Source organism: Mustela putorius, unplaced genomic scaffold (assembly GCF_011764305.1).
Source record: "Mustela putorius furo isolate JIRA1106 unplaced genomic scaffold, ASM1176430v1.1 tig00004033_pilon_pilon_pilon, whole genome shotgun sequence".
In the NCBI taxonomy this organism is placed as follows: Eukaryota; Metazoa; Chordata; class Mammalia; order Carnivora; family Mustelidae; genus Mustela; species Mustela putorius.
In genome coordinates, this window is record NW_025422169.1 from 2,630,607 (window position 1) to 2,646,226 (window position 15,620).

General features: G+C 41.8%; 1 protein-coding gene across 3 annotated transcripts in view; it reads left to right on the forward strand.

Annotated features, from left to right (window-relative positions):
• ITIH5 (inter-alpha-trypsin inhibitor heavy chain 5) overlaps positions 1-15,620 on the forward strand; it is a 90,254-nt gene that overhangs the window by 55,569 nt on the left and 19,065 nt on the right. For all 3 annotated transcript variants that reach the window (XM_045072336.1, XM_004757953.3, XM_045072337.1), the window contains 2 exons: positions 2,119-2,288; positions 2,916-3,032. In XM_045072336.1, coding sequence (XP_044928271.1) covers positions 2,119-2,288; positions 2,916-3,032 — 287 coding nt within the window. The remainder of the gene's footprint in view (positions 1-2,118; positions 2,289-2,915; positions 3,033-15,620) is intronic.

The following is a 15,620-nucleotide window of genomic DNA, read 5'->3' on the forward strand; positions in this document are numbered from 1 at the left end:
TCTGTTGGAAGCATGTTATCTTTCATACAACTGTCTTCAGTAAAAATAAGATTTCCTAATTGCTGGCTTTCTCTTCACTCCTGAAACCTCTGCCCTCCATGGGTGAAAATAATAGAATCAGCTCTGCCCTGTGGTTCCTGTTAAGGTTACACCTAAATTGTCTTTGAAAAATAATTGTCTGTTCTGTTGAAGGAAATGTTTAAACTTCCTTTGATTTTAATGTCTAATAAACCCTTAGCGAGATAAAGTTTATTCTTACGTACAAATTACCACAGGCAAATTATGCCTTGTTTCCTATTTTATTTTGCTAATTAGGTATGGAAGATTGTTGGTCAGCTCACTCTTTGTATGGTGTCAACTTGAAGAGATTTTAAAAAATGATCAGATGCTTTGCAGCAGTTTTAAGCCTGGCTTTGATTCAGTATCTGGATAAAGTTTCCACATATACTGATATTTATGTATCCTCCATTCTATTTTTATATTCCTCTTGGTGCATGCAGAGCTAAATTTGAATTCGAATTTCTGTTGTTGAGTATGTAGACATGGTGGTATTTAGATTTGTAAAGGTGGGTAGTCTGTGAGGTATGTAGTAGTAGTCTCTATTCTAACAGGAAATGAAGGTCAGGAGTAAAACATGGGCTATGCTGCACTGAATCTTTCATCCCACTAGTTTTTCTTAAGTCATGTAAAATCCATTTATGGATTTATCTTTCTGTAATTCTAATTTGCATTTGAGGATTTATGCTGGGAAAAACTTTGGGAGCAGTTTAATTGTTTGTTTGTTTGTTTAAAGAGCCATAACCTTTCTGGACAAACAGGATGCTGGGGCAACCAAATGCTTGGTGGTGGGAGGTGTTTCTTCTGGAAGATTCCCACAGGAAAGGGGTGACAAGAATTAGACACCGTACTTTCCCAACTCTAATGAATTAGTAGATCCACACAAACATCATCGGTGTCTGGTGAAACAATGAAGTGAAAGATGGATGAGGAGCTTTATAATGGGTGATCGGATTGACAACATGGGAGCCCGCCATCTTTTTTTTTAGTATAGCTGAAACAGACAAGTAGACACTGTGTGCTTCTGACGTGGAAAAGTGGTAAGCAGTCAGCATCATTCATCACCTGTGAAGTGTTCTTGTCAGTGGTATGGACCTGTGTCTAAGCAAGCGTCTAACTTTCCTACCAGAACACAGGGAAGTAGAGAAGATGGAGATGTGTTTCCCAACATCGACTGCACATTAGACTCACATGGGGGATTTTTAAAGCTTTGATGCCCAGGTTCTCCCCCAGACCAATTAAATGAGCTCTTGCCTGGATATCGCTATTTTTTTCTAGTTCCCCCAGATGTTACAGTTTGAGTCAAGGATGGAAACCAGGGGAATTGAGGAGCAAGTTAAAAGATAAGACAAAACAGTAAAAAAAAAAAATGCAGCATGTAAGAAATTCCATAGGACAAATAACCAGAGTTTTACAACATGTTTATGTAACATTAGAAGAAACACCTGTAGATTAAAAGAGATTTAAGAAACATAAACCTGCTGTGCTGTGTGGTCTTTTTTGATCTGGATTTGAAGGAATCAGTCATATTGAGACACATTCTAAAGAACTGGGGGAATTTCAATGCAGACTCGGTATATTCGGGGATAAGATGGCACCGAGCCTTGGTTTTGTAACTTGTGATGATGGTTTTGTGCTTATGTGGAAAAAAGTTCTTACAGTTGGAGATACCTACCGAAGTATCTATGGATGAAATACGAGGTCAGGGATTTGTTCTCAAACACTCTAGCAAGATACCATGAGGGGATAAAAAAAACAGATACAGAAGATTGTAAGAGGTTGATAATCGTTCAGTTGAGTGAAATGCACATGGGGGTTCATTTTACTATTCTCTCTACTTCTGTGTGTTTAAAAAGGTTACATGAACGGTGAAAAAGAAGGTATAAAGGTGAAATCTGTAATATCTCATGTGTTTGGATGTACTATCAGTGTGAAGTCTGCGAAGTTCATACGGCGTATAAACCTGCAGTAAAGTCAAGTCTAGCCCCATGTCCATGCAAAACATCCCTGCTTCTTTTCCAGAAAATATCGATATGAATTCTGTTTATATCTTGCTTGCAGATGATTCTGGGCCACCTCCTTCTACTGTTATCAACCGAAATGACACTTTTGCCAAAGTGACTTTTAAGCCTAGTGTGGTCCAGCAAGCCCGGATTGCTCAGAATGGCGTTTTGGGAGATTTCATCATTAGATACGACGTCAACAGGGAGCAGAGCATTGGGGACATCCAGGTAATGGGCTTGTTTTGCCACTTTGTGTCAGTTGCTTGATACTTTTAGTTAGACTCAGAATGAGGGATTCCAGTTCTTATCTTAGGGAGGGAGAACATTCTGGTTCCTAGAAATTTATTTTAACTTAAAATATGTCTCCAAGGGGACTAGGGTGTTCCCTTCCTATTTCCTGCTTCAGTAATCTGGAGAGCAAATGAAATCTGTAATGTAATTTTCCCTGCGGTGTTTTAGATGGAAGTTAGAGTTTTAGTTCATCTTCAATTTTAATTAAGAAAGTCTGGTCCATGGCTCATTTCCCTTTAGGTTTTATTGCTCCAGAGACAGGGTGGGAATATTAAAATGCATTAGCATGCACCCAGAATGTAGACGGCTTTGACATCTCAACTTGTTAAAACCACATATTGAAGGAAGCAGGAATTCCAAGTGACAAGGGCCATAGCGGGTGGATAATTAAAATCGAATTAGTCAGCATAGGCGATAGATTTTAAAGGGATGACTTTATCTTTATGAAATCTGTTTCATGTGCTTCGTGCTCTGAATTGTGGAAGTTGTACAGACTGTCCATCTTGGGTAGTTTTTCTGCCTATTCCAGGCACTACCATTTTTACTTTCTCTTCCCTCCACCAGGTTCTAAATGGCTACTTTGTGCACTACTTTGCCCCCAGAGACCTACCCCCTTTGCCCAAGAATGTGGTATTTGTGCTCGACAGCAGTGCCTCTATGGTAGGAACCAAACTCCGGCAGGTGAGTGAAGGCCAACTATCAATTTTGTGCTTTCTCACTTTTGTCTGGAACCATGATGCACCATGGGAATAAAATTCAGTTGATGCCAAAATCCGCTTTACCACCCAGCTGTTCTGCTTACACAGAACCTTCCAGAGCGGATAATCCAGTTCAGCCATTGACATAAGCTATCATTTCAGGATGGTGGTTTTACGAGAGCAGAGGGGAATGCTATAGGAGCCCTTGGAAATAAAGGGAGCTGGCAGAGTAGATAATGTGAGGCAGGAATACACTGAGAGGGACAGTCAGCAGCACTACTGTTGATGGAATAATTCTGTTCTGTAATGATGACCTTTCAGATCAATGGAACAGAGTCATTGACAGCCCTGTTGGTCTACCCTTAGGACAGAGAACTTCTATCTCAATAATTCAGGATATTCTTGCTGCATTTAGGATAAATGTTAAAATTCTAGGGATAGGAGGAACATTAGGGGATATATAGTCTATGCTGAAATATTGAAATATAGTCTATACTGAAAATACAAGTATTAAAAATTTTAAAAAGATTTTATTTATATATTAAAGAGAGTGAGAGTGCAAGTGAGAAAGAGAGAGAGAGAGAGGTTAAGAGGTAAGAGGGAGAGGGAGAAACAGAATCACCGCTGAACAGAGTCCAATGTGGGACACAATCCCGGGACCCCAAGATCATGACCTGAGCTGAAGACAGACACTTAACTGACTGAGCCATCCAGGTACCCCTATTAAAACTTTTTTAGCAAGCCACTGGAAAGAGCTATTCCTTATCTTACTCTGGTATCATAAATATCACAACTTTGCTTTTTTAATATAGTTTCATCTCACATAACACAAAACAGAAAAAGCTATTGACTGTCAGACCAAATTATAACTCTGTATTCATCAAACACTTAGTTCTCTTGCTTTTCTTTCTTAATTATCTATTTTTATCAATTACTAATAAGTATGTACTTTAATAATACCCCATACCTCAAAAGAACCCTCTACCCTATGTCTTTCCACCCCTACATCACATTCCACATGTAGTTAAACCTGATCTTAGCTATAAACTATTGTAAATATTTTCTCAGCTACTACTTTGTAAGTAGCTTTGGCCATTTGCATTGAAAAGATCATGTAGAATCTGTTGATTTTTTTCTTCATGGCATCTTATTTTCCTCTGCCCCAAAATAGTAAAAAATATATTCTGTGCAAAAATAGGATTTAACTATTTTCTTTCAGAAGATTGCCAGATATGTTTTCTGACTTGTATTGGGGCAAGATATCTTCGCCCTGTCAGCCAAATCCATGTACCTCTTCCACAGCACGTCCTTGTACAGAATCCTTCCTGCTGACTTCTCCACTTTGGTTCCTTTCCTTTCTTCTTGCATCTCGGACCTTCCATCTGGGATTACTTTTCTTTTGCCTAAAGAATACCCTTCGGTATCTTCTTAGATGTGGATCTGCTTGTAAGAATTCTTTTAGTTTCTGTTTGTCTAAAGATGCTTTATTTCTTTCTCATTCTTTTTTTTTTTTTTTAAGATTTTATTTATTTATTTGACAGAGAGAGATCACAAGTAGGCAGAGAAGCAGGCAGAGAGAGAGAGGAGGAAGCAGGCTCCCTGCTGAGCAGAGAGCCCGATGCGGGACTCGATCCCAGGACCCTGAGATCATGACCTGAGCTGAAGGCAGTGGCTTAACCCACTGAGCCACCCAGGCGCCCCTATTTCTTTCTCATTCTTGCAGGATATTTTTACTGGGAATAGAATTTTTCATTGATAGTATTTTTTCTTTCCTTTGAAGATAGATCCCTTTGTCTCCGGGTTTCCATTGTTGCTGTTGATAAGTCAGTAATTTTATTAACTGTTGTTCCTCTAAAGGTAATCTTTTATTGTTGGCTGCTTTTAAGATTTTCTTCTTAAGTTTTCTGTAGTTTTAATATGATGGTCTCAGATGTGGATGTCTTATTTTTTTTTTTTTTTTCTGCCTGAGGTTCCTAGGACTTCATGAATTTATGGATTCATGGGAAAATCCTCAGCCATTATTTCTGAAATCACTTTGGCTCACTTTTCCTTATGAGATTCCAGTGTTGGAAAACTTCCTCTGTATCCTGTTTCCCTTGCTCTCTTCTATTAATTCCAAATTTTGCCTTTCCGTACTTCATTCCAAACCTATCTTACAGTTCACAAATTATCTTTTCAGATACGTTCAGTCTGCTCTCAAACTCATCCACTGAGTTCTTTCAGTTATTGCATTTTTAAGTGCTAAAATTTCCATTTTGTTCTTTTCAAATCTGCTGTCACTTTTTAGAAGCTTCAGTTACGACATAGTTTGCAATACACTTTTTATTTTCTCAAGCATCATAAACATAGTTATTTTAAAGTGGGTATTAAGGAGGGCATGTATTGCACAGAGCACTGGGTGTGGTGCATAAACCATGAATCTTGGAACACTGAAAAAATAAAATTAATTTTAAAAATAAAAGGGTTATTTTAAAATTTAAATAAATAAAATATGTATCTGATCTTTCCAAACTTGAGCCTTTGGATCTGTTTTTATTGTTTTTAATTCTCTCCTTGTGTGACTGGTCATTTTTGATTGCATGATGAACATTATATTCAAGCATTTGTTTGTAGAAATAATTGAAGGCCTATGGTGATGAATTTTTCTGCTAAAGAAAGTTTGGGGTGTTTCTGTCAGGTACCAGGGAGATTACAATCTGGGGTCATTTTTTTAAAGGTTTATTTACTGGGGTGCCTGGGTGGCTCAGTGGATTAAAGCCTCTGCCTTTGGCTCAGGTCATGATCTCAGGGTCCCGGGATCGAGCCCCATATCAGGCTCTCTATTCCTCAGGGAGCCTGCTTCCTCCTCTCTCTCTCTGCCTGCCTCTGCCTACTTGTGATCTCTGTCTGTCGAATAAATAAATAAAATCCTTAAAAAAATAAATAAAACATTTATTTACTTATTTTAAAAGAGAGAGCATGTGCAATTGGGGAGGGGGGCAGAGGGAAAGAGAATCCTGATGCAGACTAATCGCTAAGTGTAGAGCCTGATGCAAGGCTTGATCCAATGACGCTAGATTACTGCCTGAGCTGAAATCAAGAATCAGCCATTTAACCAACTGAGCCACCCAGGTGCCTAATCAGGGATCATTTTAGTCCATTTTCAGGGCTTGAGATTTTTCTGGGCAGCCCAGCTGGCTCAAAGCTGGATTTCAGTCTTTTCAAGACTGGTTTATTTCTGTAGAGCACAAGATGTAGAGGTTCACAGAGCACCCTCCCTGGTGGGCTCCGGACTTTGACTTTTGACGCCCTCAGCTACTCAAGTGATGCCCAGCTTCTCAGATGCTACCTTGGCCTTGATAAACATCTTTGATAAAAGTGATCCCAAAGTCAAGCCTGCCTCTTTAAATTTTCATCTTTTCCCAGATATTTTTTCGCACTATTTTGATACTCTCAAGATTTAAGAAAAATACACATTTTGTATATTGCTTTTAAAGTTATTCACAGTGGGAAGGTTGGGTACAAATTACCTGGAGGTTTTCATTATGGACAATGTTTCCCAAAGTGATTAATCACACATATGTGAAACATTCTTTTGTGGTGGTTGATTTTCTGTTCATGTTTGAGAGGCATCACAGCCTTGTCCTGTTTGCTGAATATTCTGAAAATTCTTTGCTTTAGGGACTGCAAGTAGTTTTTGTGACTCTGTTTGCTGGGTAACATGCTGACAGGAGAATCATGGCTTCTTTGGAGACATGCTGGCCACAGACGTAGTGTTAATTAGGTCTTGCATCTGAGCCAGCATGGTCATTCCCATTTGGATTTTGAATCAATTAGCAGTTACTGAGTAGGTGCTACAGGCTAGGTTCTCTGGCTGTGTCATGAAATGTCTACGCACCTATAAATCCTCATATTTTCTTTTTTTTTCTTTTTCTTTTTCCTTTCTTTTTAAAAGAATTTATTTATTCATTTGACAGAGATCACAAGTAGGCAGAAAGGCAGGCAGAGAGAGAGAGAGGAGGAAGCAGACTCCCCGCCGAGCAGAGAGCCCGATGTGGGACTCGATCCCAGGACCCTGAGACCATGACCTGAGCCTAAAGCAGAGGCACTTTAATAGTATTTTTTAACTTGCATTTTTTAGTTACTAGTACATTTGACTCTTTCATAATCTTATTGACTCTTATTTCCTTTTTGTAAATTATTTCATATTATTTGCCCATTTCTTACACAAGATTACTATTAACTGATCTGGAATAGCTCTTTATCTATTAAAGATAAACCCTTGGCTGCATAAATTTTCCAGCCTTCTGTTCACTTTACTCTGTTTTTACTTAAAAGTTTTAATGTTTTTATATAGCTACAGTTATTGATTTTTTTTCCCCCTTTAAAATTCCTTTTCATGGTTTTTAGGTTTAAAAAGTCTTTCCCTACTTCAAAATTAATTAAATAGGCATATTTTCATACTTATTTTGGGGTGTGGTTCATTGATTACATTTCACTTCTTAATCCATATGGAATTCATACTCTGGTAACAGTTTTACATGTTAATAAATTGGTATAGCCTTCTAGAAAACGTGGTTTTAATATCTGTAAAAGGCACAAATTAGTTAGCAGTCCTTGCCCCAGTAATCCTGCTTCTAAGAATCTAATATAAGAAAATGATTGACATGTGGTCAAAGATTTCTACATGAAGACAGTTATCCCAATGCTGTTTCTAATTAGTGAAAAAGAAGATAACTTCAACTCTCTCACTGGTGGCAGAGTGAGTCACTGTTTTTCAGTTGCACTATCCAATACAGTAAGCACTAGTCACACAGGGCTACTTAAATTTAAATGTATTAAAATTAAATAGGATTTTTAGGGGCACCTGGGTGGCTCAGTGGGTTAAGCCGCTGCCTTTGGCTCAGGTCATGATCTCGGGGTCCTGGGATCGAGCCCCGCGTCGGGCTCTCTGCTCGGCAGGGAGCCTGCTTCCTCCTCTCTCTCTGCCTGCCTCTCTGCCTGCTTGTGATCTCTCTCTGTCAAATAAATAAAATCTTAAAAAAAATAAATAAAATAAAATTAAATAGGATTTTTAAAATGTCAGTTCTTCAACAGCATTAGTCTCATTTGGAGTGCTAATAGCCACCTGTGGCTAGTGGTTGCCACACGGGATACCGTAGGTAGAGAACATCCCTATTCTCACAGGAATTTTTATGGAACAGTACTGGCTTATGGCCATTAAGCTCAGCTTCTTAAAGAATATTTAATAATATTACATATATTCCTAATATAAGGGTAAGTAAAAATATCAAAATACAAGACATTTGATGGTAACACAAATTCATATTGGTTGCAGAAATTTTAATTATCAATATTTTCATCAAGTTATGTTTCCTCTCCCCACTGTAAATCTAAACCCTGGCCTCATGAAGGTCATTGCCTTAAAGAAAAGGAAAAAGAGGGACACCTGGGTGGCTCAGTGGGTTAAGCCTCTGCCTTCGGCTCAGGTCATGATCCCAGGGTCCTGGGATCGAGCCCCATATCAGGCTCTCTATTCCTCAGGGAGCCTGTTTTCTCCTCTCTCTCTCTGCCTGCCTCTGCCTACTTGTGATCTCTGTCTGTCAAATAAATAAATAAAATCTTTAAAAAAAATAAATAAGAGATTTATTTACTTATTTTAAAAGAGAGAGCGTGTGAAATTGGGGAGGGGGGCAGAGGGAAAGAGAATCCTGATGCAGGATCTCTGCTCAGTGGGGAGCCTGCTTCCCCCTCTCTCTCTCTGCCTCTCTGCCTTTTTGTGATCTCTCTCTGTCAAATAAATAAATAAAATCTTTTTAAAAATGCTATTTATATCTTCTTATTGTCAAACCTCAAATAATGTAAATTACTTATAATGACAGCTTCTGTAGTATGCATTTGCAGAATTCAACAAAATTATAATATTTAAATTATTTCCCAGTAAATATTAAGAAACACCCAAAAGGGTAAAATGCATGATCCGTTCTGCACCTTCACACAAAAGTCATTAAATCACCCAAAGGCTGCAGCAGCTCGAGTGACTCATATCTTTAGCCGCCTGAGTCACATCAGGCCTTAACTTCAAACCCAATCCACCCTAGGGCCCAGGATCTTCTACTTCCGGGGGGAGAAGCATCAGGAATCTTCTTACTAAACCCCTGCATTTCGGGAGGGATTTCCACGCATGGTGCAAGAGCAGTGTAGAGAAAGACGTCACCCCAGTTGCTCTTCCCCCCTCCTCCCTCATTCCTGGTATGAAAATGCCATTACTGGGCACTGGAAGTCTGGCTTGCACTCTGCCGGCTTCTAAGCGACAGCCTGGCCTCTTTCCCGGAGAACCACCCTGGACGGGCCAAACACATGTCAGAAGCCTCTAGGCAATTTCTAAAGCCTGTCGCTGCCTTGGAGTGTTTGGAAAACCGCTGCCTGTTTTAGCAGCTCTCAGCTGCCCCGAGGCCAGGGCACCAAGTGAAAAGCTTGGTTGGCACCAGAGCCTTGTACAGTGTCGTGCCTGCTGGTGAAGGGGAAGATGGCTCCGGAGCACGGAGCTTTCACGATGTAGCCACAGGCTTGGCAACATCGGACATTTTTCACAGGTCCCCTGGGGTCCTATGAAGAATCATTCACTGTCTCCCTGGGGGTTCTTGGCTCCGCTCTTCATTGATGGGCCCAAAGTACTTCACTCTGCTTATCACAGTGAGGGGCACAGAGTTGGTGTTGACTAATCTGAACAACTGATTTGTAAAGAACTGTAAGATCCTTAGAATGCGTTCTCCCGATAGGGTATGTCAGTGCCTGGGCACTTTCTGGTTCCGGTCCTAGTCCTAGCAGGACTGAGAGCCTGGAACCCAGGGCTCTACCAGCTTAGGAACAGCTACAGAGCCTCCAGCCGGTTCCTGGCACATGACTTGGCTCTGTTTTCTATCCCACGTGCCTTTGTTGGTGACTCCCGTCGAGCGAGAGGCCTCATGCTAGATCAGGCAAGATTTCTGCCTCCTGATTTCAGCTTGGAAAACCTCTCAGTGGGAGCAGGAGCTGAGAAGAGCCACAGAAAATGTGATCAGCGTAGCCCTTTGATTCTTGATTAGTTTCATGCTTAAAGCCCTGGAACTGGCAAATACGTATCCTCGGGAACAGTAAGGAGAAAATACATTTTTGTATTTTCAAAATACATAATACATTACAAAATACAATAGATTTATGTTTGTAAAATACATTTTTTCTTGCCCAGGGTTTACATGTTTTTCTCTTCCCTTTCCCTAATCTATGTAACTAGATCTACTTCCGCCTTCATATTAAGGAACTTGGCTGACGGACTCTTTCTGGCAACCAATCAGAGGCTAATGAATCATTTACCAGATGTCTTTCATGGTAGAGCTTTCTACAGATTCGTTCCCATCATCTGTGCCATTCTGGGTCCATCCTAGATTCCCATGGAACTTTTGGAAGTCTGTCTTCTTTTCTCCATTGAATTTAGTCATGCGTTTTGGAGAGTAGAGAACAAACACGCTGTTTCTTATCTGTCATTGCCAGATTAAAACGAGGGGAAAGGTGAACATTGCTTGTGCATCATCCATTGGCTTACTTCATGCTCTAGGTCATCAGTTTCATCTTCACATCCAAAATTCATCTTCCTCCAGCCATTTGGGCATTTTACGTGCAACCCTATAGGCAAATAGCCTATCTGTGAGCTCCATGGATTTGGGAAGCATCTTGGTTTTGATCATTAGAGCACAGTCCCAGTGCCCAGCATAGTGCCCAACACAGAGTAGGTAATGATTTTTGCTGAAATACACACCAGCACCTAAACATTAAATGTGGCACACACTTTGGAGTCACAGTAAGTACCATGGAGTGGCCAGTACATACCAAGCACTGTAAGCATTTTACATACTTTTTCATTGACTCTTTCGGCAATCCAGTGAAATAGACAATGCTACCCCTTTTTATGAATGAGAAGGTGAGGGGCAGGGAGGTGACATCACTCTGCTGAAATGCTCTGTTTACTTATGCTGTAAGTAGAAAAGCTCAGCATCAAGCCCAGTGTCCCCCAGCTCTTCCCGATCTACGTCGGACGGATAGACGTAGATCCTACAGTCAGACCACTCTCAAGGACAGGCTCTACCTTCAAGTGACATGATGGGGGTGAGTGCACACAGATGTCAGCTGCCCTGAGAGGCTAAGCGGCTTCAGCCACAGCAGGTGTCCTTCCTGAAGGGAGCTGTTCTGCTCTGATGCATAGAATTAACCATCAGAGATTTCTTATTTAACTGTGAGCACACGGTGGGCATGGACGGGGAGGCAGACTTCTTTCCTTTTACGAGTTGGGTTGGACAGCCTGAGTGCTGGCATGGAGACAACAGAAGTGGGGAGAGAAGGACAAGGTTGGTGACTGCGAGGTCCAGTGATGTCCTGACCTTCATCCCAGCTGTCCTCTTCAAGAACTTGTGGATCTGCCACAGTCTGAAAGGGAAGCTGTTGGAAAAAACATTAGGTTGTTTTATATGGTGGGGATCAAAGGAAGGGCAGCCTGAGGGTCACTGAATGGCCAGGAAGACGGCCAGGTAAGGCCAGCAGAACCCAGAGGGGGTCAGGGGAGTAGTGACCTGGTTAGAGGAGACAGCTCCCTGAACAAGTGAAGGAACTCAGGAAAGAAAGATGGAGGAAGGCCAAATGAGGTCACGTCTTGGAAATTTGGAGGATGTCAGAGATCGGCACTATATGGCTCTCGAATGAGTAAAGATGGATGATGGAAGGTTGAGATACTCCTGCTTACCTTTTCAGGCTACAGGCCTTGTTGTAAACATCTGAAAGCATGGCTTCAGTTAATAAAAAAAAATTTCTAGCTCTCCCTTTTCTGGTTTTCTAGAACAAAGGTCAAGAAACTTTTTCGATGGGGACAGACAAGATGGTCTCTGTCCTACTCGTCAAGTGTGCCACATGGCGCAGAGGCAGCCACAGGCCATCTGCACAGAAGCCGTGTTTATGCAACAACAGGCAGCAGGCTGGATTTGTTCCCCAGGCCGCCGTCCTCTGACCCTGGTCGGCGGGGGTGACTAATGGGCAAACTAGAGATTGTTTCAGTTGGTAGTATTCATTCTCGCCGACGGGGCTGCTCTTGTCCAGACATGGCCACCAGTAGTTGTGTGGTCAGAAATACATTGCAAAACAAAGATCTGGGGCTTCGGGCAGGGGACAGAAGGCAATGGGGAAAATGTGTTTTTGACTCTGACTCAGAATATGAGGAAACAGATGACGGATAGAGGGCACAGTATTCTTTCCCCCGGGTCACCACTGAAAATGTGGATTTTTTGTTTCAAAAAGATTCTCCCCTCCACAATGATGGTCTAATTATAAGTCGGAGGACCCCATTTAAGAAACGTTTTGTTGGAGCAGTGAAGATTTATCCAGATGAGGCCACATTTAAGAAGTTCTGTGGTTCCCTGAATGAAGGCACTGCGTGGCTCTCCTACAAAGAAAAAGTGAACACACTAGAGGTCTGAGTTCTCCCACATGATCTGCTCAGGGGGTCCGCCTCCTAGTCAGCATCTGACAGCACGGTCCTGGTGTCCTAGAAGCCTGGCTTCTCCTTTCTGGCGTCCTAACTTTGTACTCAAGACTTGGCGGTCAGGTCATCAGACTTTCTCCATCAAGGGCTGGGGAGGGCCCAAGAGGAAACTTGCTGCAAATAACAAGGAGAGGAATTCTGTCAATTCACGAGGACTGAATGAGATAAGAAATATGGGGGTCTTATCAGGGACTGCCTGCCCCCTGCTGGCTGGGGAACCGGCACCTGGGTGGAATTCTTCAGCGCTGCCCTGCCCCACAGCACGCTGCCCCCTCCCTCCTGTGGGACTCCCAACTCTGCCTCCTGATCCCACCTTGGCTTTGGCTCCAGACTCCAGATTCTCAAGGAATGAGACAAATATTGATCATATGCAGTGGGAGAGGCACTAGATATAGGGGACACAAAGATAAATATGACAGAACCTTTTCTCTTGAGGGGTCCAGAGGAGAAGGAAAGTCATGTGACAGTTGTTTGCAGAGCGCTCCTGTGGTCAAGGTGTGTGTATGGTCTGGTCATGGCACAGAGCAGGAGCCAATCAGTTCTTTGTAGGAGTGGAGAAGGGGATCATGGACTTCTCAGAGCCAGGGTGTAGTTGAGACTTCAAGGTCTTTAGAAGTTAGTCAAGTTGGTGGGGTGGTAAAGGATAGAAGAGCCAAACAGAGGGAGACAGATAGCATGAGCCAAGCATGGAAGCAAGAGAAAACGTGGGTACCAGCGAAGTCTGTTTAAGTCACTCTAATTAAGGGCCTTAGAAAAAATTAGAAGAAAACAGGAAGGCAAATCATTAAGAGACTCCTAGCTATAGGAAACAAACTCAGGGTTGCTGGAGGGGAAGCAGGTGGGGTGCTGGACATTACGGAGGCCACGAGATGGAATGAGCACTGGGTGTTCTGTGCATGTGATGAGTCACTCTGAAACTAATGATATACCAGATGTTAATTAAATTAAATTTAAATTTAAAAAAAATTTTTAAAAAGGACATTAGAATTTTGCTGGAGAAGAGAAATATGGAACAATCACACGTTCATCAAACCAACATGTCACATAGACAGTAGAAAGAATTTTAGGGATGATAAAGAGCTTGAGGTACTCAACAAAAGATTAATGACAGAGATGACATAGGAACTAGTCCTTGAAGATGGGACCCAGTTTTCTTTTTCTTTTTATTTTCTTATTTGAAAGAGAGAGAGAGCATGAGTCGGGGTGAGGGGGAGGGAGAGAGGGAGAAGCAGACTTCCTGCTGAGCAGGGAGCCCCATGCAGGGCTTGATCCCAGGCCCCCAGGATCATGACCTGAACCAAAGGCAGAAGCTTAACCAACTGAGGCATCCAGGCACCCCTAGGACAGTTTTCTTGACAGGAAAGGAGGGAGTGAATTCTTGGTTGAGGAAAAACCTGAAAAAAGTCATGAAGCAGGAGTGAATATGCCATTGCTGGAAAGTGGGCCCTTGAGCCTAAGAGTCTTGCATAAAGCTGCTTCCTTTGAAGGGCAGCACCGCCGGCGGAACAGTGAGCAGAGAAAAACTCCTGCCTTCTCTGCTCCTGACCTAGCTCTCCAGAATCAGTCCCCTTCTACAAATAGGGTTGAGTGTTACCAACATTCAGAAGAAAAAGTAACCAACCCCCAAGAATGAAGTTCACCTAATTTTAGAATCTCTTCCCTCCTGCTACCAGAATTTCACTTTCCAGTCTCACAGCGTCTTTAAGAGTATGGGACACTGAAGGAGACACAGGGATGTCTTTGCTCTCCCTGCCTGGTGATGGATGACTCCGCTTCCTCTACATAGTTTCTTGTGGATACTGTCCACATGTGCAGATATGCCATGTTTACTTATTAGCTCTTCCACTGTTTCGTACTGGGCGTCGCTTTTTCTAAGCCTCCCCAATCTTTCTCTCATGTTCTTAATGTTTGTCAAGGCACATCCTCGGAGATTTATAGCAACTGGCATAAGGTGGACCCACACCAGGGAAACAGGAATCGTGAGAACTCACATGTAGGGGAAAGTTGAATGAGTCAAAGGGCAAAGAATCAGTCACACACACACACACACACACACACACACACACACACACACACACAAAATCTGTAGAATGAAAGAGGTAGGGCTTCAGAATCCAAACACGCTGTTGGGCAATATAAAGTTAACAATTTAGACCAGGGGCAGGGGACTGAGGACCTGGTCAGGTCGGTCAGTAGGTGTGTCAGAACACGGATGAAGAACACCAGTTACCAAGGAGATGTGTGAACATGGGTGAAAATGGTCAGCATCCTCTTATTCACTTCCTGTTAGCACCGGAAGCCACCCCTGCGGATGGCCGCCGGGAGCCTGCACACAGAAGAGGTAGGGCCGCATCTTTGGCCAGGGTGAGAAGTGTGGGATCAACACTGAGAGAAAATCCCGAGGAGTATCAACCTTCCTTAAGAAGAGAAGTGAAAAAAATAACTTTTTGAGCCTTGAGTTGTTTACACATAAAGCATAAAAGATGGATGTGCTTAATCTCTAAGGAATCAAAGATGTTAATGTTATTGGCAGAGAGCCTTTTAGAAAAATGCACAAATGACATTATTAGGCAAATGTTTCATACATTTGTCAAAAAAAAGTCAAAACATTAGGTAATGAATCTTAACATTAGCCAGAGCATTAACATGAGTTTGCTTCTCAAGTGAGATTAATGTTATTTTCAAACACAAAGACTCGTGAATGTGGTTATGTTTATATTGCAAAGGACGTTCTAATATCTGAATCTAGTCAGACCTTTTTGCTGTTGTTGTTCTTAAGGCTGAATTTAGCCAGAACTTAGTATTTAACAGTTAGCCTCTTTCAGATCCAGTCCTGAGGTAACACCTATATTTAGGCTAAGAGGTTGCTTTTCTCTATGAAATAACCACCACTGTATATTTTTATACAGATTGCGTAAGCACATAAGTAATTAGGTATCAGGACAGATTCATAGGATAGCCTAGCACAGTACTGTGCTGAAAAAGCTTTTGAAATTAGAATTCAAACAGTCAAGGAAATTACGG